The following is a 21,011-nucleotide window of genomic DNA, read 5'->3' as shown; positions in this document are numbered from 1 at the left end:
AAGTCTGTACAATTCTGCAGATTTACACATTATCAATCAGCAGGCAGGAGGATTCACTCTGCCCATGCCCAGTTAGCCAGCATGCATGCCACAAGCAGGCTAAGTTACATTTCCTCCTTACCTTGCAGTAGAAATATCTGCTAACAGCCTCCTGGGACCAGGGCTCATGATAAAATTCAGCTCTACGCTCCTCCTCAGGGTTCCCAACCACATCAGTCATCACCTGTGACAAAGATGCAACAATTCCTTAGCACATTTCTTATAATCTGCATGTAACCCTCCAACATACCTGGAGTCAAAGTGTCCCAGCAATGTCTACGTGGCTTCCTCACCAGCATTAAATTGTCAGGATCTTAACCAAAAATGCTTACTAAAGTGCTGTCTTTATCCAAAATCCATATCTCTCCTGAGCCCACTCCATTTCCCAACAGGGAAAGAACTGCTATGGAGAAAGTCAGTCAATTAATAAACTAGGAAAGGGGAGAAAACTGAAGGCTCAAAATTGGCCAAAAACTTGAGGTACTTTTTCAATATCTGCAAGAAAATATAAAAAGATTTGAACAATTAACGGGGAAAGAAAAATCTTAAAATGGTTGAGATTTTCAAAGCAGTGCAGGGGACTTTAAGTCATTAAAAGCAATGACCAAATCCCCTGCACTGCTTTGAAAAGCTGAGCAAATATAACTGTTGTTACAGAACAAGGCAGGGGACATTTAGTGCATTGCATATTGTCACTAATGCACAGAATCCATGCTATGCCCTGGCTTGTAAATAGTCACCTGGGAGGACCCCATCAGTGTGCAAAACCCCCAAGGGTTTACACTTTTCCATAAGGATAAGCTGCATGGTCTCAATGTCTCCTAGACTGTGCTGCCAGGCTCCAGCATTCCCACTTCTCACCTTAAGCTTTGCCCAGCTAGTCTGGCTAAAGCACATTCCTTTTAAGAGACTTTTACCCTCTTCAGAGATCAATGCACTTCAGCAAGTATCTGCTGCAGCTCCATGCAGCCTTCTCAAAAACAGACTAGGGTTTATTAGTCAACTGGGATACTCCTAGTTGCATCCTGGAACACAGCATCAGGAAGTTCTTTAAGTTAACACAGAGAAGCAAAGGATAAGGCTATGTCCAGACTTAAAAAACTAGTGTCACAGCTGCACCACTGTAGTGTTTCAGTGTAGACACTTACTACAGTGATGAGAGTTGGTCTTCCATCACTGTATGTAATCCACCTCCCTGAGAGGTGTTAGCTAGGTCAATGAAAGAATTCTTCCATCAACCTAGCACTCTCTACTCTGGGGATTAGGGTGTTTTAACTATGGCCTGGTCTACACTATGAGGTTAGGTCTAATTTAGCCATGTTAGGTTGATTTTATAAGGAATGCGCCTACACAACCAACCCCGTTCCGCCAACCTAAAGGGCTCTTAAAATGGATTGCTGTACTCCTCCCCAACGAGGGGAGTAGTTAAGGAAGTATGGGCTGGATGAATGCACTACAAGGTGGGTAGAAAGCTGGCTAGATTGTCGGGCTCAACGGGTAGTGATCAATGGCTCCATATCTAGTTGGCAGCCGGTATCAAGTGGAGTACCCCAAGGGTCGGTCCTGGGGCCGGTTTTGTTCAATATCTTCATAAATGATCTGGAGGATGGTGTGGATTGCACTCTCAGCAAATTTGCGGATGATACTAAACTGGGAGGAGTGGTAGATACGCTGGAGGGGAGGGATAGGATACAGAAAGACCTAGACAAATTGGAGGATTGGGCCAAAAGAAATCTGATGAGGTTCAATAAGGATAAGTGCAGGGTCCTGCACTTAGGACGGAAGAACCCAATGCACAGCTACAGACTAGGGACCGAATGGCTAGGCAGCAGTTCTGCGGAAAAGGACCTAGGGGTGACAGTGGACGAGAAGCTGGATATGAGTCAGCAGTGTGCCCTTGTTGCCAAGAAGGCCAATGGCATTTTGGGATGTATAAGTAGGGGCATAGCGAGCAGATTGAGGGACGTCATCGTCCCCCTCTATTCGACATTGGTGAGGCCTCATCTGGAGTACTGTGTCCAGTTTTGGGCCCCACACTTCAAGAAGGATGTGGATAAATTGGAGAGAGTCCAGCGAAGGGCAACAAAAATGATTAGGGGACTGGAACACATGAGTTATGAGGAGAGGCTGAGGGAGCTGGGATTGTTTAGCCTGCAGAAGAGAAGAATGAGGGGGGATTTGATAGCTGCTTTCAACTACCTGAAAGGGGGTTCCAAAGAGGATGGCTCTAGACTGTTCTCAATGGTAGCAGATGACAGAACGAGGAGTAATGGTCTCAAGTTGCAGTGGGGGAGGTTTAGATTGGATATTAGGAAAAACTTTTTCACTAAGAGGGTGGTGAAACACTGGAATGCGTTACCTAGGGAGGTGGTAGAATCTCCTTCCTTAGAGGTTTTTAAGGTCAGGCTTGACAAAGCCCTGGCTGGGATGATTTAACTGGGAATTGGTCCTGCTTTGAGCAGGGGGTTGGACTAGATGACCTTCTGGGGTCCCTTCCAACCCTGATATTCTATGATTCTATGATTCTAGTGCTAAAATCAACCTTCCTGGGTCGAATTTGGGGTAATGTAGACGCAGCACTGTGCAATTTGATGGTATTGGCCTCCGGGAGCTATCCCAGAGTGCTCCAATGTGACCGCTCTGGACAGCACTTTCAACTCTGATACACTAGCCAGGTACACAGGAAAAGCACCGGGAACTTTTGAATTTCATTTCCTGTTTGAAGAAAAGGAGTACTTGTGGCACCTTAGAGACTAACAAATTTATTTGAGCATTTATTTGAGTCTCTAAGGTGCCACAAGTATTCCTTTTCTTTTTGCGGATACAGACTAACATGGCTGTTACTCTGAAACATTTCCTGTTTGGTCAGCGTGGCAAGCTCAGCAGAACAGGTGACCATGCAGTCCCAGAATTGCAAACGAGCTCCAGCATGGAGTGAACGAGAGACACTGGAGCCGATTGCTGTATGGGGAAAAGAATCTCTGCAGGCAGAACTCCAATCCACCAGAAGAAATGCTGATATATATACCAAAATTACACAGGGTATGGTGGACAGAGGCTACACCAGGGACACACAGCAGTGCCGCGTGAAAATTAAGGAGCTCAGGCAAGCCTAGCAAAAGACAAAGGAGGCAAACAGTAGCTCAGGGTCAGAGCCCTAGACATGCCGCTTCTATGATCAGCTGCATGCCATTCTAGGGGGAGACCTAGACCCTACCACTACCCCATGACTGTCTGTGGACACCTGCAAGGTGGCAGCCTCACACAACACGGAGGAGGTTTTTGTGGATGAGGAAGAGGAGGAGGAGGAGAATGCGTAGCAGGTAAGTGGAGAATCTGTTCTCCCCAGCACCCAGGATCGTTTCATCATCCTGGAGCCAATACCTCCCAGGGCATATTGTTCCCAGACCCTGAAGGCGGAGAAGGCACCTCTGGTGAGTACATATTTGTAACTAAACTATAGGTGTTAAAAGCAATTGTGTTTAATGTTTGATTTGCCCTGAACAATTGGGATGCATTTGCAGCCAGTACAGCTATAGGAAAAATCTGTTAATATGTCTGGGGATGTAGCAGGAATCCTCTAGGGACATCTCCATGAAGCTCTCCTGGAGGTACTCTGCAAGTCTTTGCAGAAGGTTTCTGGGGAGGGCTGCCTTATTTCGTCCTCCGAAATAGGTAGGACACTTTACCATTCCAAGCCAATAGCAAGTAGTCTGGAATCATTGCAGCACAAAGCATGGCAACGAATGGTCCTGGGTTTTGGTCGTGTTCATGCAACATTCGGTCTTTATCTTTCTGTGTCAGCCTCAGGAGAGTGATATCATTCACGGTCACCTGGTTGAAACAGGGGACTTTTTGTAAGGGAACAGTAATCCCCTCCTTGGTGATCCCTGGCACATTAGACCCCGGTCATGCTGGGCTGTTTGCACTTGGCTAAAAGGGATCATCCCGGAGAACAGCCATGCAGGGGGGAGGGGTGTGCTACACATCCACCTCAAAACTGCAGCCCCTCCTTTTAAATGGCAAATCCAACCGGCATTGGTTGCTATGGGAACGGAGGGTGCGCTGCAGTTTGAAACCATTCCCACAGGTTATGAAAGCGGAAGAAGCCAACCCCACGTACCCTTTGGCTTACCATGGCTGCCTGGAAACAGAATTCTGTTGCCCAGCCATGTGTGATGTGTCACCATACTGGCAGGTGCTCAATATAAAAAGCAAAATGTGACCTTGTACCTAAAACACATGTGTTGTCTGCTGTGAATTGCTTGATTCACTGTGAAAGAGTCTCCCTTTTGTTCTCAGAAATGCAAATCCAGTCAGCCTCACCTCAGTCCCTGGAAAAATCATGGAGCAGGTCCTCAAAGAATCAATCCTGAAGCACTTGCATGAGAGGAAAGTGATCAGGAACAGCCAGCATGGATTCACCAAGGGAAGGTCATGCCTGACTAATCTAATCGCCTTCTATGATGAGATTACTGGTTCTGTGGATGAAGGGAAAGCAATGGATGTATTGTTTCTTGACTTTAGCAAAGCTTTTGACACGGTCTCCCACAGTATTCTTGTCAGCAAGTTAAGGAAGTATGGGCTGGATGAATGCACTACAAGGTGGGTAGAAAGCTGGCTAGATTGTCGGGCTCAACGGGTAGTGATCAATGGCTCCATGTCTAGTTGGCAGCCGGTATCAAGTGGTGTGCCCCAAGGGTCGGTCCTGGGGCCGGTTTTGTTCAATATCTTCATAAATGATCTGGAGGATGGTGTGGATTGCACTCTCAGCAAATTTGCGGATGATACTAAACTGGGAGGAGTGGTAGATACGCTGGAGGGGAGGGATAGGATACAGAAGGACCTAGACAAATTGGAGGATTGGGCCAAAAGAAATCTGATGAGGTTCAATAAGGATAAGTGCAGGGTCCTGCACTTAGGACGGAAGAACCCAATGCACAGCTACAGACTAGGGACCGAATGTCTAGGCAGCAGTTCTGCGGAAAAGGACCTAGGGGTGACAGTGGACGAGAAGCTGGATATGAGTCAGCAGTGTGCCCTTGTTGCCAAGAAGGCCAATGGCATTTTGGGATGTATAAGTAGGGGCATAGCGAGCAGATCGAGGGACGTGATCGTTCCCCTCTATTCGACATTGGTGAGGCCTCATCTGGAGTACTGTGTCCAGTTTTGGGCCCCACACTTCAAGAAGGATGTGGATAAATTGGAGAGAGTCCAGCGAAGGGCAACAAAAATGATTAGGGGTCTGGAACATATGAGTTATGAGGAGAGGCTGAGGGAGCTGGGATTGTTTAGCCTGCAGAAGAGAAGAATGAGGGGGGATTTGATAGCTGTTTTCAACTACCTGAAAGGGGGTTCCAAAGAGGATGGCTCTAGACTGTTCTCAATGGTAGCAGATGACAGAACGAGGAGTAATGGTCTCAAGTTGCAGTGGGGGAGGTTTAGATTGGATATTAGGAAAAAATTTTTCACTAAGAGGGTGGTGAAACACTGGAATGCGTTACCTAGGGAGGTGGTAGAATCTCCTTCCTTAGAGGTTTTTAAGGTCAGGCTTGACAAAGCCCTGGCTGGGATGATTTAACTGGGATTTGGTCCTGCTTCGAGCAGGGGGTTGGACTAGATGACCTTCTGGGGTCCCTTCCAACCCTTATATTCTATGATTCTATGATTCTATGATTTTCTTAAATTCTACTTTCCCTTTTCTCCCCCACTTCAGCTGAAAATGTTTCTATGCTCCCCGTATCAACTCCAACCCTGAGCAGATCAGAAGGTGAAAAAAACACACTTGCGATGATATGTTTTCAGAGTTCGTGCAGTCCTCCCGCACTGATAGGACACAGCTGAATGCATGGAGGCATTCGGTGGCAGAGGCCAGGAAAGCATACAGATAGCGTGATCGGAACACACAGGAGGAGATGAATGAATGGATTCAGAACAACAGGGACTTTATTTCCTGTGCCAGCTGTGGTCAAAGGGGGCGGGACTGGCTTACAGTTCATTCGCCACAGGGGGTGGCTTTGCATCAAGGACAAACACACACAACTGTCACAACGTAGCCTGGTCAGTCATGAAACTGTTTTTGAAAGCCTCTCTGATGCGCAGTGCACCTCGGTGTGCTCTTCTAATTGCCCTGGTGTCTGGCTGTTCAAAATTGGCCACCCGGTGATTTGCCTCAATCTTCCCACCTCACCATAAACGTCTCCCCCTTACTTTCACAGATATTATGGAGCACACAGCAAGCAGCAATAACAATGGGAATATTGCTTTCGCTGAGGTCTAATCTACTCAGCAAACAGCACCAGTGCCCTTTTAAACATCCAAAGGCACATTCTACCACCATTCTGCACTTTCTCAGCCTATAGAATCATCATAGAATATCAGGGTTGGAAGGGACCCCAGAAGGTCATCTAGTCCAACCCCCTGCTTGAAGCAGGACCAATTCCCAGTTAAATCATTCCAGCCAGGGCTTTGTCAAGCCTGACCTTAAAAACCTCTAAGGAAGGAGATTCTACCACCTCCCTAGGTAACGCATTCCAGTGTTTCACCACCCTCTTAGTGAAAAAGTTTTTCCTAATATCCAATCTAAACCTCCCCCACTGCAACTTGAGACCATTACTCCTCGTTCTGTCATCTGCTGGCTGTTCCTGATCACTTTCCTCTCATGCAAGTGCTTCAGGATTGATTCTTTGAGGACCTGCTCCATGATTTTTCCAGGGACTGAGGTGAGGCTGACTGGCCTGTAGTTCCCAGGATCCTCCTTCTTCCCTTTTTTAAAGATTGGCACTACATTAGCCTTTTTCCAGTCATCCGGGACTTCCCCCGTTCGCCATGAGTTTTCAAAGATAATGGCCAATGGCTCTGCAATCACAGCCGCCAATTCCTTCAGCACTCTCGGATGCAACTCGTCCGGCCCCATGGACTTGTGCATGTCCAGCTTTTCTAAATAGTCCCTAACCACTTCTTTCTCCACAGAGGGCTGGCCATCTCTTCCCCATTTTGTGATGCCCAGCGCAGCAGTCTGGGAGCTGACCTTGTTAGTGAAAACAGAGGCAAAAAAAGCATTGAGTACATTAGCTTTTTCCACATCCTCTGTCACTAGGTTGCCTCCCTCATTCAGTAAGGGGCCCACACTTTCCTTGGCTTTCTTCTTGTTGCCAACATACCTGAAGAAACCCTTCTTGTTACTCTTAACATCTCTCGCTAGCTGCAGCTCCAGGTGCGATTTGGCCCTCCTGATATCATTCCTACATGCCCGAACAATATTTTTATACTCTTCCCTGGTCATATGTCCAACCTTCCACTTCTTGTAAGCTTCTTTTTTATGTTTAAGATCCGCTAGGATTTCACCATTAAGCCAAGCTGGTCGCCTGCCATATTTACTATTCTTTCGACTCATCGGGATGGTTTGTCCCTTTAACCTCAACAGGGATTCCTTGAAATACAGCCAGCTCTCCTGGACTCCTTTCCCCTTCAAGTTAGTCCCCCAGGGGATCCTCGCCATCTGTTCCCTGAGGGAGTCGAAGTCTGCTTTCCTGAAGTCCAGGGTCCGTATCCTGCTGCAGTTGAACTGCTCCTTACTGCTGTCCAGGCTGCCTGTGTACGGCTTCATGAGCCATGGGAGCGAGGGGTAGGCTGGGTCCCAAGGATAACTATTGGCATTTCAACATCCCCAACGGTAATTTTCTGGTCTGTGAAGAAAGTCCCTTCTTGCAGCTTTTCGAACAGCCTAGAGTTCCAAAAGATGTGAGTGTCATGCACCTTTCCCGACCATCCCACACTGATGTTGGTGAAACGGCTCTTGTGATCCACTAGTACTTGCAATACCATTGAGAAGTACTCCTTGCATAGAATCATAGAATATCAGGGTTGGAAGGGACCTCAGGAGGTCATCTAGTCCAACCCCCTGCTCAAAGCAGGACCAAGCCTGACCTTAAAAACCTCTAAGGAAGGAGATTCCACCACCTTCCTAGGTAAGTTTATGCACTTACATAAGTTTATGCACTTCCACTTCCACAGGGCTATTGCCACTCGCTTCTCAACTGTCAGGGCAGGTCTCATCTTGGTATTCCTGTGATTCAGGGCGGGGGAAAGCAACTCACAAAGTTCCATGAAAGTGGCCTTACACATGTGAAAGTTTTGCAGCCACTGGGAATCATCCCATACCTGCAACACTATGCAGTCCCACCAGTCTGTGCTTGTTTGCCAGGCCCAGAATTGGCGTTCCACTATATCAACATGCCCCAAAGCCGCCATGATATCCCAATTGCCACATCCCGTGCTTTCAGGAACGTCTGTGTCCATGTCCTTCTCATAATCTTCCTCGTGCTGGCGGCTCCGAGCTAGTCTCTGCACACAGTGGAGGATAATGTGAGAAGTGTTTACAATGCTCACAAAAGCAGTGTGCAGCTGAGCGGGCTCCATGCTTGCCATGCTACGGTGTCTGCATGGATAACACAGGAAAAAAGGTGCGAAACGATTGTTTGCCGTTGCTTTCAAGGAGGGAGGGAGGGGAGACTGACGATATGTACCCAAAATCACCCATGACAATATTTTTGCCCCATCAGGCATTGGAAGCTTAACCCAGAATTCCAATGGGCAGTGCAGACTGTGGGATAGCTACCCACAGTGCACCACTCCTTGAGTCTATGCTAGCCACGGTATTGAGGACGCACTCCGTCGACCTAATGCGCTTAGTGGGGACACGGATGATCGACTGTATAAAACGGCTTACTAAAGATAGACTTCTATAAAATCGACCTAATTTCATAGTGTAGACATGCCCTTTGTCTCTCCCTCAGGAATATGGATTTTTCACACCTCTGAGAGACATAGCTATGCTTGTGTAGCTCTTCACTGTAGACCAGCCCTAGGACAGATTTTAGACTGGCCAACATCAGGGCTCCCTTGAGCCATGCTGCTGTAGGAACCATTTTGCTTCCTTTCTTTGTCTCTGTTCCTTTGTCTTAGTCTCAGTTGAAAGCTCCTGTGTCTTTGTGAGGCCAGTTCTTAACACAGATACCTGACATCTCTTGTTTTTAAGAGCATAACAACGGTCACACTGGGTCAGACCAATGGTGCATCTAGCCCAGTATCCTGTCTTCTGACAGTGGCCAATACCAGATGCCTCAGGGGAAATGAACAGAACAGGTAATCATCAAGTGATCCATCCTATCTCCTATTCCTGGCAAACAGAGGCTAGGGACACCATCCCTGCCCACCCTGACTAATAGCCATTGATGGACCTATCCTCCATGAACTTATCTAGTTCTTTTTTTGAACCCTGTTACAGTCTTGGCCTTCACAACATCCTCTGGCAAAGAGTTCCACAGGTTGACTGTGCATTATGCGAAAAAATACTTCCTTTTGTTTGTTTTAAACCTGCTGCCTATTAATTTCATTTAGTGACCCCTAGTTCTTGTGTTATGAGAAGGAGTAAATAACATTTCCTTATTTATTTTCTCCACACCAGTCATGATTTTATAGACCTCTATCGTAGCCCCCCTTAGTTGTCTCTTTTCCAAGCTGACAAGTCCCAGTTTTATTAATCGCTCCTCAAATGGCAGCCGTTCCATAACCCTAATCATCTTTGTTGCCCTTTTCTGAACCTTTTCCAATTCCAATATATCTTTTTTGAGATGGAGTGACCACATCTGCACGCAGTATTCAAGATGTGGGCGTACCATGGATTTATATAGTGGCAATATGATATTTTCTGTCTTATTATCTATCCCTTTCTTAATGATACCCAACATTCTGTTCACTTTTTTGACTGCTGCTGCACATTGAGTGGATGTTTTCAGAGAATTATCCATAATGACTCCAAGATCTCTTTCTTGAGTGGTAACGGTTAATTTAGACCTCGTCATTTTATATGTATAGTTGGGATTATGTTTTCCATATGCATTACTTTGCATTTAACAACACTGAATTTCATCTACCATTTTGTTGCCCAGTCAGCCAGTTTTGAGAGATCCTTTTGTAGCGCTTTGCAGTCTGCCTGGGACTTAACTACCTTGAGTAGTTTTATATGATCTGCAAATTTTGCCACCTCACTGTTTGTCCCTTCTTTACAGATCATTTATGAATATGTTGAATAGGACTGGTCCCAGTACTGACCCCTGAGGGACACCACTATTTACCTCTCTCCATTCTAAAAACTGACCATTTATTCCTACCCTTTTTTTCTTATCTTTTAACCAGTTATCGATCCATGAGAGGATCTTCCCTCTTATCCCACGACAGCTTATTTTGCTTAAGAGCCTTTAGTGAGGCCCAGGTGGCCACTCTGTAAATATCATGCCACGGGACATCTGCTAAGAAGGCTGACATAGCAGCATGTACCCCTGTGGAGTAAGGGGTGTGTGTGAGAGTGTTATGGGAGAGTGTGTAGCAGTCCACGATGCAGCGAGAAATCCGTTTGGAAAGTTGTTGTGACGAAAGGGTGCAGCTGTGGCAACACTCTGGAATAGCTCTAAAGAACTGGGGGAGGCCTGGAATTTGCAGGTGTGTTGGAGGTAAATGGCCAATGCCCGGTGGACCTCTATGGTGTGAAAAGCACATTCCCAGGGAGAGACTTAGTTTAGGGTAGAAGGTAGGGAGATGCATGCACTGGTTGAGGTGAACCAGGGAGGCAACCTTGGGGAGGAATTTGGGATGGAGATGGAGGGAGACCTTGTCCTTGTGAAAAACTGTAAAGGGAGGGTCTGTCATCATGGCCGCCAGTTTGCTAACTCACCTCGCAGAGGTGATGGTGACCAAAAAGATCACCTTCATGGAAAGATGAGCCAGGGAGCAGGTCACGAGTGGTTCAAAGAGCAGCTTGGTGAGTGTGGAGAGGATGAGGTTAAGGTCCCAGGAAGGAGTAGGCTTCCGGACAGCAGGGAAGGCATGGAAAAGGCTGCGAAGAAAGTGGGAGGTAGTTGGGTGAGTGAAGACAGAGGAAACCATCCACAGGAGGAAGAAAGGCACTGAGCGATGCCAGATGGATGTGAAAGGAGGAGTGGGTGAGGCCCGACTGGCAAAGATGGAGGAGGTAATACAGAATGACGGGAATGGAAATGGAGTCCAGATGGAGCCATCAGCGCCGCACTCAGGTAGTAAAATGGAGCCATTTGGCTTGGTAACAGACCCTAGTAGATGAATGGCGACTATGGGTAAGGATGCCACGAACAGGAGAGGAGCATACATTGTCTACGCATAAACCCCATCCAAATAAACCGGACCCTCGCTATAACACACACCTATATAGCGCGAATTCGCATATAACACAGTCATGGACCTGGATCCCAAATTTAATTATTTTAATTGCAATTTATTTTAACGCAGTCCCCGCGTTAACGTGGTACCGCACATGGATCCCTAATCCTGCATTCTAGCGAGGGTCCGGTGTACCAGGCCATAAGATAGATAGGGCCTGGGTTGGGATGATGCAGATGGCCTAGAGGAGATCTGGAATGTCTCGGAGATGGCTCGAAGGGTGAATGGAGAGGTGGACGAGAGCCATGTAGCAATACTGGCGAGGCCAGGATGGGGCTGTGAGGAGAAGAGTCCTGTGATTGCGCTGCACCTTGCAAAGGACTTGGGAAATAGGGGTGAAGGTGTAGCAGAAGTCGGGGATCCAGGGAATGAGGAGGTCACTGCCCTGGGAGCCCGGGCCAAGGGCTCCCCTGGAGCAAAAGAAGGGAAGCTTGTGATTCTCTGCTGTGTCAAAGAAGTCCCAAATCGGCGTGCCCCACAGGTGGAAGAGGAACTGGAGAGTGGGGTTGTGACGTTCCCACTCGTGGCTGGCATGGAAGGGGCAGCTGAGCATGTCTGCCAAGGAGTTTCTGATACCTGGAAGGTGAACAGCCTGCAGCGTGATGTTGTGCCGGAGATACAAGTTTCACAGGAGGATGGCTTCTGAACAAAGGGCGGGGGGATCAGGTTCCGCCCTGTTTATTGATATAGATAACTGCTGTCATGTTGTTGGACATGAGTTGCACATGGTGAGATCAAAGGAGGGGCAGGAAGGCCCAACAGGCAAGGCGGACAGCCCGCAGCTCCAGGATGTTGATATGTATCTGCAGGGCTGGCTCTAAGATTTTTGCAGCTCCAAGCAAAAAAAATTTTGGGCACTCCTGCTTTTTTTTTGTGCCCTCCCGCCCCCGGCTCTGCCCCAACTCCGCCCCTTCCCAACTCCTTCCCCAAATCCCCAGCCCTGCCTCCTCCCCTGGGTGTGCTGCATTCCCCCCCTCACTGCTTCCTGCGGCTCCCCCACACAACCCCCCACCCTAGCTCACCTCCGCTCCATCTGCTCCCCTGAATATGCTGCCTCTCCGCTTCTCCCCGCTCCCTCTCAGGCGAGGGAGAAGCAGCGTTCAGGGGAGCAGGTGGAGTGGAGGTGAGCGAGGGTCGGGGAGAGCACAGGAAGTAATGGGGGGGGTAGAGGAACCACTCCCCAACCCCCCAACCCAGTTCACCTCCACTCCACCACCGTCGCCTCCCCTGAGCGCGCCGCCACTTGGCTTCTCCTCCCTCCCTCCCAGGCTTGCCGCACGAAACAGCTGTTTCACGTGGCAAGCCTGGGAGGGAGGGGGGAGAAGCGGAGAGGCAGCGGCGCGCTCAGGGGAGCAGGCGGAGGCGAGCTGGGGTGGCGGGGGCACATTTCTAGGGGCAGCATGGCTGGCGCCAAAATGCCACCCCAGAAATGTGCTGCCCCAAGCACCTGCTTGTTTTGCTGGTGCCTAGAGCCGGCCCTATGTATCTGTGCCTCCTTGGGTGACCAGAGGACTGATGAGTGAGGCATCCATTGTGAAGGTAAGGTGGGGCATGGGAGGTGTGAAAGGGACACAGGCTAAGACCATGGACGGTTGCAGGCTAAGACCATGGACGGTTGCACCACCAGGTGAGAGAAGTGAGAACTGACTGGGGAATGAGGACCCATTTGCTGAGGCGGTCGGACTGCAGGTTTTAGACGGAGCGGAGCAACATCTGAAGGTAGGGCAGATGGAGATGGGCGTATGGGGTAACGGAGGTGGAGGCTGCCATATGCCCTAGAAGGGATAGGCAGTGACAGATGTGTGTGCGCGGGCGGCAGCAGATCTGTGTGATGAGGGTGGTGAGAACAGGGAAGCGGTCCAAGGGAAGGAACACATAAGTCACAACAGAGTCCAGGGGAGCACCTATAAAGGTGAGGGAGTGGGTAGGGGTGAGGATCAACTTTTCCTTGATACAAATACCTAGGGTGCTAAGAAGGGCACACAAGGTCCAAATAATGGTAAGGAGGCGGGGCTGGGAGGACACTACCAGGAGCCAATTGTCCAGGTATGGAAACACCACGTGACACAGGTGGTGCATGTGAGCTGCCACAACAGCGAAGACCTTTGTGAAGACATGGGGGGTGGTAACGATCCTGAAAGGGAGGACCTGGAACTGGTAGTGAGAGCGATCTTTCATGAAGCGGAGGAACTTGTGACGAGTAGCGTGGATGTCGATATGGAAATATGTGTCCTTCATATCAAGAGCCACGAACAAGGCTCCATGGAAAAGGGAGGGGATACATGAAAACATACATAAGAACTGCCATACTGGGTCAAGACCAAAGGTCCATCTAATAATGATGGGGAGGGTGACCATCAGGGAAAAAATGGGCACTCACCTTCTCGTAACTGTTGTTCTTCAAGATGTGTTGTTCATATCCATTCCAATCAGATGTATGCGCGCCGCATGCAAGCCAGCCGTAAGATTTTTCCCTTAGCAGCGTCCTTAGGGTCAGGCTGGGCTCCCCCTGGAGTCACGCCTTCATGGCGCCCAATATAGGGCCCTGCTGACTCCCCACCCCTCAGTTTCTTCTTGCCGGCTGCTCTGACAGAGGGGTAGGAGGGTGGGTATTGGAATGGACATGAACAACACATCTTGAAAAACAACAGTTACGAGAAGGTGAGTGCTGCTGAGGAGGCCTGAGCCCTGGTGGAGTGCACCAAGTCGTAACACTCCCGAATGCATGACAGGATCCACGACAAGATACGTTGTGATGAGACAGGGAGGCCTTTCATTCTATCTGCCACTGCTACGAATAACTGGACAGACTTTTGGAATGGCTTCGCTCTCGATATAGAAGGCTAGCGCCCTGCGGACATCCAATGAGTGGAGCCTCTGCTCTCTGCCACTGGAATGTGGCTTAGGATAGAATACTGGGAGGAAGATGTCCTGGTTGATGTGAAACTGGGAGACAACCTTAGGAAGAAAAGCCAGGTGAGGCCTGAGCTGAGCCTTGTCCTTATGGAATACTGTGTAAGGGGGCTCTGATGTAAGGGCCCTGAGCTCCGACACTCTTCTAGCTGAGGTTATCGCCACTAGAAACGCCACCTTGTATGACAGATAAAGCAGGAAGCATGTCGCCAGTGGTTCAAATGGTGGACCTGTAAGTCTGGAAAGGACTAGCTTAATGTCCCAAGCCGGTATAGGCTGTTGCACTTGTGAGTAGAGTCTGTCGAGACCTTTAAGGAAATGGCTGACCATCGGGTTCGCGAAGACTGAGTAGCTGTCTGCGCCCCGATGGAAGGTGGAGATGGTGGCCAAGTGGACCCTTATTGATGACGTTGACAGTGCCTGTTGCTTCAGATGCAGGAGGTAGTCCAGTATAAATAGCACTGCAGCGAGCGGCGGCGACTGATGGTGCGGCTCCTACTGGACGGAGAACCTCTTCCACTTGGCAAGGTACGTCACCCTTGTGGAGGGCTTTCTACTGCCCAGGAGAACTTGCCTGACTTGATCAGAGCAGGACAGCTCCACCGCATTCAGCTATGGAGCTTCCACACTGTGAGGTGGAGCGACTCGAGGTTTGGGTGCCAGAGGTGGCCGTGATCCTGCGTGATTAGGTCCTGGAGAAGTGGTAGGGTGACCGGAGTTGCCACGGACATTTCTAGGAGCAATATGAACTAGAGCTGGCATGGCCATGCTGGGGCTATCAATATCACTAGGGCTCAGTCCCTGTGGATCTTGAGAAGCACCTTGTGAACTAAAGAAACCGGCAGTAACGCATATAGGAGACAGCCTCCCCATGGAAGTAGGAACGCATCCGCAGTGGAGCCTGGGCTGTGATTCAGGAAGGAGCAAAATAGCTGACAGTTCCTGTTGCGTCGTTTGGCGAACAGGTCTGTATGGGGAAAGCCCGAGAGATGGAAGATTGAGCTCACTATGTTCAGCCGGAGGGACCACTTGTGGCCGTGAAAAGAGCAGCTGAGACTGTGAGCCAGCTCATTCTGTATCCCAGGGAGATATGATGCTTGCAGGTGTATCAAGTGCTCTACACAGAAGTCCCACAGCATAAGGGCTTCCTGGTACAGGGGAGAGGAGTGTGCACCCCCGTTTGTTGATATAGAACATTGTCGTGGTGTTGTCCGTGAGGACTGACACACATCTCCCTGATATATAGATTCTGAAAGCCTGGCACACCAGGTGCACTGCTCTCAGTTCTCTGACACTGATATGCAGAGCGAGGTCCACCTGAGACCAGAGGCCTTGTGTCCTGGGGTCTCTCAAATGTGCCCCCCATCCCAGATCCGACACATCTGTCACTAATGAGAGGGATGGCTGGGGGCTGGTGAAGGGTACTCCTGCACAAACTACCTGTGGGTTGAGCCACCACAGAAGGGAGTCTAATATTGGGCAAGGCACGGTTACAATGCTGTCCAAAGCATCTCAAGCTGGTCAATATACTGATGCTAGCCATGACTGGAGCGGGCGAAGCCTGAGTCTGGCATGCTGTACTACGTAGGTACAAGTGGCCATATGCCCCAGAAGTTTCAGGCATTTCCTTGCTGTAGTGGTGGGGAACTGCCTGAGGCTCCGTACAACGTCGCCCAGTGACTGAAATCTGGCTTCTGGGAGGTATGCCCTGGCTTGAGTCGAGTCTAGCACTGCCCCTATAAACTCTATCTTCCACACTGGGGACAGTGTCGACTTGGCCTCGTTTAGGAGACCCAGTTTGACGAACGTCCTTCTTATGAAGCCGACCTGCTCTTCCACTTGAGATCTGGAGTGGCCTTTGACCAGCCAGTTGTCGAGGCAAGGGAACACCTGGTACCTGCCACTTGCGCAGGAACACCGCAATGACTGCCATGCACTTGGTGAACACCTGAGGTGCTGCTGACAGGCCAAATGGGAGGACAGTAAACTGATAGTGGCTGTTGTTCACCACAAACCTGAGGTACCTTCTGTGAGGTGGAATTATCACTATGTGAAAGTACGCCTCATAGAATCATAGAATATCAAGGTTGGAAGGGACCTCAGGAAGTCATCTAGTCCAACTCCTTGCTCAAAGCAGGTCCTAATCCCCAACTAAATCATCCCAGCCAAGGCTTTGTCAAACCTGACCTTAAAAACCTCAAAGGAAGGAGATTCCACCACCTCCCTTGGTAACCCATTCCAGTGCTTCACCACCCTCCTAGTGAAAAAGTTTTTCCTAATATCCAATCTAAACTTCCCCCACTGTAACTTGAGACCATTACTCCTTGTTCTATCATCTAGTACCACTGAGAACAGTCTAGATCCATCCTCTTTGGAACCCCCTTTCAGGTAGCTGAAAGCAGCTATCAAATCCCCCCTCATTCTTCTCTTCTGCAGACTAGATAATCCCAGTTCCCTCAGCCTCTCCTCATAAGTCATGTGCTCCAGGCCCCCTAATCATTTTTGTTGCCCTCCGCTGGACTCTTTCCAATTTGTCCATATCCTTCTTGAAGTGTGGGGCCCAAAATTGGACACAGTACTCCAGATGAGGCCTCACCAATGTTGAATAGAGGGGAATGATCACGTCCCTCAATCTGCTGGCAATTTTCCTACTTATACAGCCCAAAATGCCGTTAGCCTTCTTGGCAACAAGGGCACACTGTTGACTCATATCCAGCTTCTCATCCACCTTAACCCCTAGGTCCTTTCCTGCAGAACTGCTGCCTAGCCACTTGATCCCTAGTCTATAGCAGTGCATGAGATTCTTCCTTCCTAAGTGCAGGACTCTGCACTTGTCCTTCAAGTCGAGGGCGACATACCAGTCTCCTGGATCCAATAAGGGGATAATGGAGGCCAAAGAGACCATGCAGAACCTGAGTTTCTTGAAGAACTTGTTGAGTTCCCGCAGGACCAGGATGGGCCTGAGGCCACCCTTGTCTTTTGGTATTAGGAAATACTGGGTGTAGAAGCCCTTGCACCTTTGCTCCTGAGGAACCTCTTCCACTGTCCCTACAAAGAGGAGTGAGTGCACTTCCTGTATGAAAAGTTGCTCATGAGAGGGGTCCCTGAAAAGGGACGGGGAAAGGGGGTGGAAGGGTGGGAGGGCAAAGAATGGGATGGAATATCCCCTTTCTACCGTGCGGAGCACCCAGCAGTCCGAGGTGATACGGGACCAAGCATGGTAGAAAGGGGACAGTCGGGACGAAAAGGTAAGAGAGGATAGATCCACTTGTAGTACTGGTGGTCTGGGGCCTGGTGGAGGCTTGAGCTGGCCCAAGCTCTGGCCTGAGGAGGGATGTTGTCTCCTTCTACCGCTCCTATTCCTCCTACGAGTAGTGTCCTGGCAGTTCTGAGGTTGGTGGAACCTGGAGGGAGGCTGTGGTCGGAAATGCCTACGTTGAGTGGCTGGTGTATGCAACCCCAAAGATCTAAGGGTGGCCCTTGAGTCTTTCAGACTATGGAGTCTCTTATCTGTCTTATCGGAAAAGAGGGCCAAACCCTCAAAGGGGAGGTCCTGGATAGTTTGCTGGACCTCATGGGGCAGACCAGAGACCTGCAACCAGGAACCCCTCCTCATTACAACCCCCCTGGCCATTGTGCATGAGGCTGCATCTGCTGCGTCCAATGCTGCCTGTAGGGAAGCTCGGGAGACCAGCTTCCCTCCTCCACCAATGCCTAGAACTCTGAGCGAGAGTCCTGCGGCAGCAGCTCCGCAATCTTGGCCATTGCAGCGCAGGTGTTGTGTGTGTATCTGATCACAATGGCCTGTTGATTTGCAATGTGGAGCTGTAGTCCCCCAGTGGAATAGACCTTCCTGCCGAAAAGGTCAAGTCTTTTTGCCTCCCTATTCTTAGGGGAGGGGCCCTGGTAGCCCTGGCGCTCTCGCTGATTGGCTGCATCAACCACCAGGGAGTCGGGGAGTGGGTGGGTGTATAAATGTTCATATCCCTTAGAAGGGACAAAGTACTGCCTCTCATTCCTCTTAGCCATAGGGGCCAGAGATGTAGTGGTCTGCCATCTGTCTCTGTATTCGTCTTTATTAAGGGAAATGTGATAAGAGAGGGACCGGAGGGTGCAAGGATGTTGACGACTGGGTTGGAACCCTGTTATCATCCAGAGCTGGGGCTGTCGATGTCCCCGCCAGGGTTCATCTGGAGAGGATGAGGAAGACAGGCTTGGCAGTGGACCCTGCTCACTCCCTTCAGCGCCCTGTACATCTTGCAGCACAAAGCTTGCGGTGCTGGGCCCACCAGGGGCGGAAACATTGGTGCCGAGGCAGGCGGTGCCAAAGTTGTTGATTCTGGCGGTGCGGATATCCTTGACACCGGAGGTATCGATGCTGTAGCCGCCAGTGGTGCCGCTGACGGAAGGGTCAAAGGGGGCAACAGCGGTGTCGGCACTTCTGTCAGCGGTGCCACTGCCAGCAGTGCTGGCGTTGCCTGTGGTGGGGCGAAGGACACTGAGGACACAGACCTGGACCTGTCCCTGGCGATACACCCAGGGTGTCCAAAAGGGCCACTGTGTCAAAGGCTGCCACTGCGGAGGCCACAGTGCCGGGTGGTCGCGGCAGGATCTGGACCTCCTGCCCTTGGTCCTATTGGAATGATAGGACTCTACTTCCGACTCCGAGGTCTCAGAGTAGGAGGACCATGGAGGAGCAGTACTCTGGGCTGCCAGAGAGCGGTGCCAAGATGTCAGGGACCGGTGTGGATCCCCTGAGTGGGTGGGCTGTGCCAGGGAGGGTTGCGCCAGAGATGGGGATCGGCGCACCATCAGCACTGGTTTGCCCTTTGATTGAAACTGGGTGTGACGTTGCACTCCATATGATTTTATGAAAATATGCTAATGAGTGTAAAATATAATGTAACTGGAGTATGCTTCATGCAAAAGGTCTCTTGTAAGGTATCATTACAAAGCTTATGATCTACTGAGTGTGGTCATCCTATTTGTATAAATGTATCATTCTTGTATTTGAAACTAGAAATATGAAATATAACTCTGAGCTCCTACTGTAATTATGCAAAGTGTGGGCTCTTAATGGTGGTTTGGAATCTTGATGGCTCCCATAAACTAGGACAATTGGTTGTAAATGTCTCTGTTTACTTGCAAGCCTTCCTGTGAGTCAGGCCAGGAAGAATTAAGGCTTGGGATATCACAGGACATGTGACCATGTCACCTGGTACTGGAATCTTAAACCTGGTGCTTTTCCATTTAGAAGGAGGGGCGGGGACCCAGAGAGACAAAAGATTCCCGCCTTGTGCCAAAGCTATATAAGGGGGTGTATGCAAAACCATACAAAACAAAACCAAGGGGGCTGCAGTCATGAGAAATCCCTTAGCTACCACCTGAGCTGGAAAAAAGACTGTACCAGGGGAAAGGATTGGGCCCAGACTAGGAAGGAGTCTTGCATGAGAGGAAAGTGATCAGGAACAGCCAGCATGGATTCACCAAGGGAAGGTCATGCCTGACTAATCTAATCGCCTTCTATGATGAGATTACTGGTTCTGTGGATGAAGGGAAAGCAATGGATGTATTGTTTCTTGACTTTAGCAAAGCTTTTGACACGGTCTCCCACAGTATTCTTGTCAGCAAGTTAAGGAAGTATGGGCTGGATGAATGCACTACAAGGTGGGTAGAAAGCTGGCTAGATTGTCGGGCTCAACGGGTAGTGATCAATGGCTCCATGTCTAGTTGGCAGCCGGTATCAAGTGGTGTGCCCCAAGGGTCGGTCCTGGGGCCGGTTTTGTTCAATATCTTCATAAATGATCTGGAGGATGGTGTGGATTGCACTCTCCGCAAATTTGCGGATGATACTAAACTGGGAGGAGTGGTAGATACGCTGGAGGGGAGGGATAGGATACAGAAGGACCTAGACAAATTGGAGGATTGGGCCAAAAGAAATCTGATGAGGTTCAATAAGGATAAGTGCAGGGTCCTGCACTTAGGACGGAAGAACCCAATGCACAGCTACAGACTAGGGACCGAATGTCTAGGCAGCAGTTCTGCGGAAAAGGACCTAGGGGTGACAGTGGACGAGAAGCTGGATATGAGTCAGCAGTGTGCCCTTGTTGCCAAGAAGGCCAATGGCATTTTGGGATGTATAAGTAGGGGCATAGCGAGCAGATCGAGGGACGTGATCGTTCCCCTCTATTCGACATTGGTGAGGCCTCATCTGGAGTACTGTGTCCAGTTTTGGGCCCCACACTTCAAGAAGGATGTGGATAAATTGGAGAGAGTCCAGCGAAGGGCAACAAAAATGATTAGGGGTCTGGAACATATGAGTTATGAGGAGAGGCTGAGGGAGCTGGGATTGTTTAGCCTGCAGAAGAGAAGAATGAGGGGGGATTTGATAGCTGTTTTCAACTACCTGAAAGGGGGTTCCAAAGAGGATGGCTCTAGACTGTTCTCAATGGTATCAGATGACAGAACGAGGAGTAATGGTCTCAAGTTACAGTGGGGGAGGTTTAGATTGGATATTAGGAAAAACTTTTTCACTAAGAGGGTAGTGAAACACTGGAATGCGTTACCTAGGGAGGTGGTAGAATCTCCTTCCTTAGAGGTTTTTAAGGTCAGGCTTGACAAAGCCCTGGCTGGGATGATTTAACTGGGAATTGGTCCTGCTTTGAGCAGGGGGTTGGACTAGATGACCTTCTGGGGTCCCTTCCAACCCTTATATTCTATAATTCTATGAGTCCAGTCTGTGAAAGAAGCTTATTGGAACATCTCTGAGGGTGAGATTTTATCTGTAATCAGTTTCTTAATGT

At 49.5% G+C, this 21,011-nt stretch overlaps 1 protein-coding gene across 12 annotated transcripts in view; it reads right to left on the bottom strand.

The window, feature by feature from the left end:
• SMARCD3 (SWI/SNF related BAF chromatin remodeling complex subunit D3) overlaps positions 1-21,011 on the bottom strand; it is a 268,276-nt gene that overhangs the window by 7,834 nt on the left and 239,431 nt on the right. For all 12 annotated transcript variants that reach the window (XM_048842073.2, XM_048842074.2, XM_075126139.1 and 9 more), the window contains one exon: positions 122-223. In XM_048842073.2, coding sequence (XP_048698030.1) covers positions 122-223 — 102 coding nt within the window. The remainder of the gene's footprint in view (positions 1-121; positions 224-21,011) is intronic.

Source organism: Caretta caretta, chromosome 2 (genome assembly GCF_965140235.1).
Source record: "Caretta caretta isolate rCarCar2 chromosome 2, rCarCar1.hap1, whole genome shotgun sequence".
Lineage (NCBI taxonomy): Eukaryota > Metazoa > Chordata > Testudines > Cheloniidae > Caretta > Caretta caretta.
Note: the sequence above shows the minus strand (reverse complement) of the source record. Positions and strands in the feature narration are given on the sequence as shown.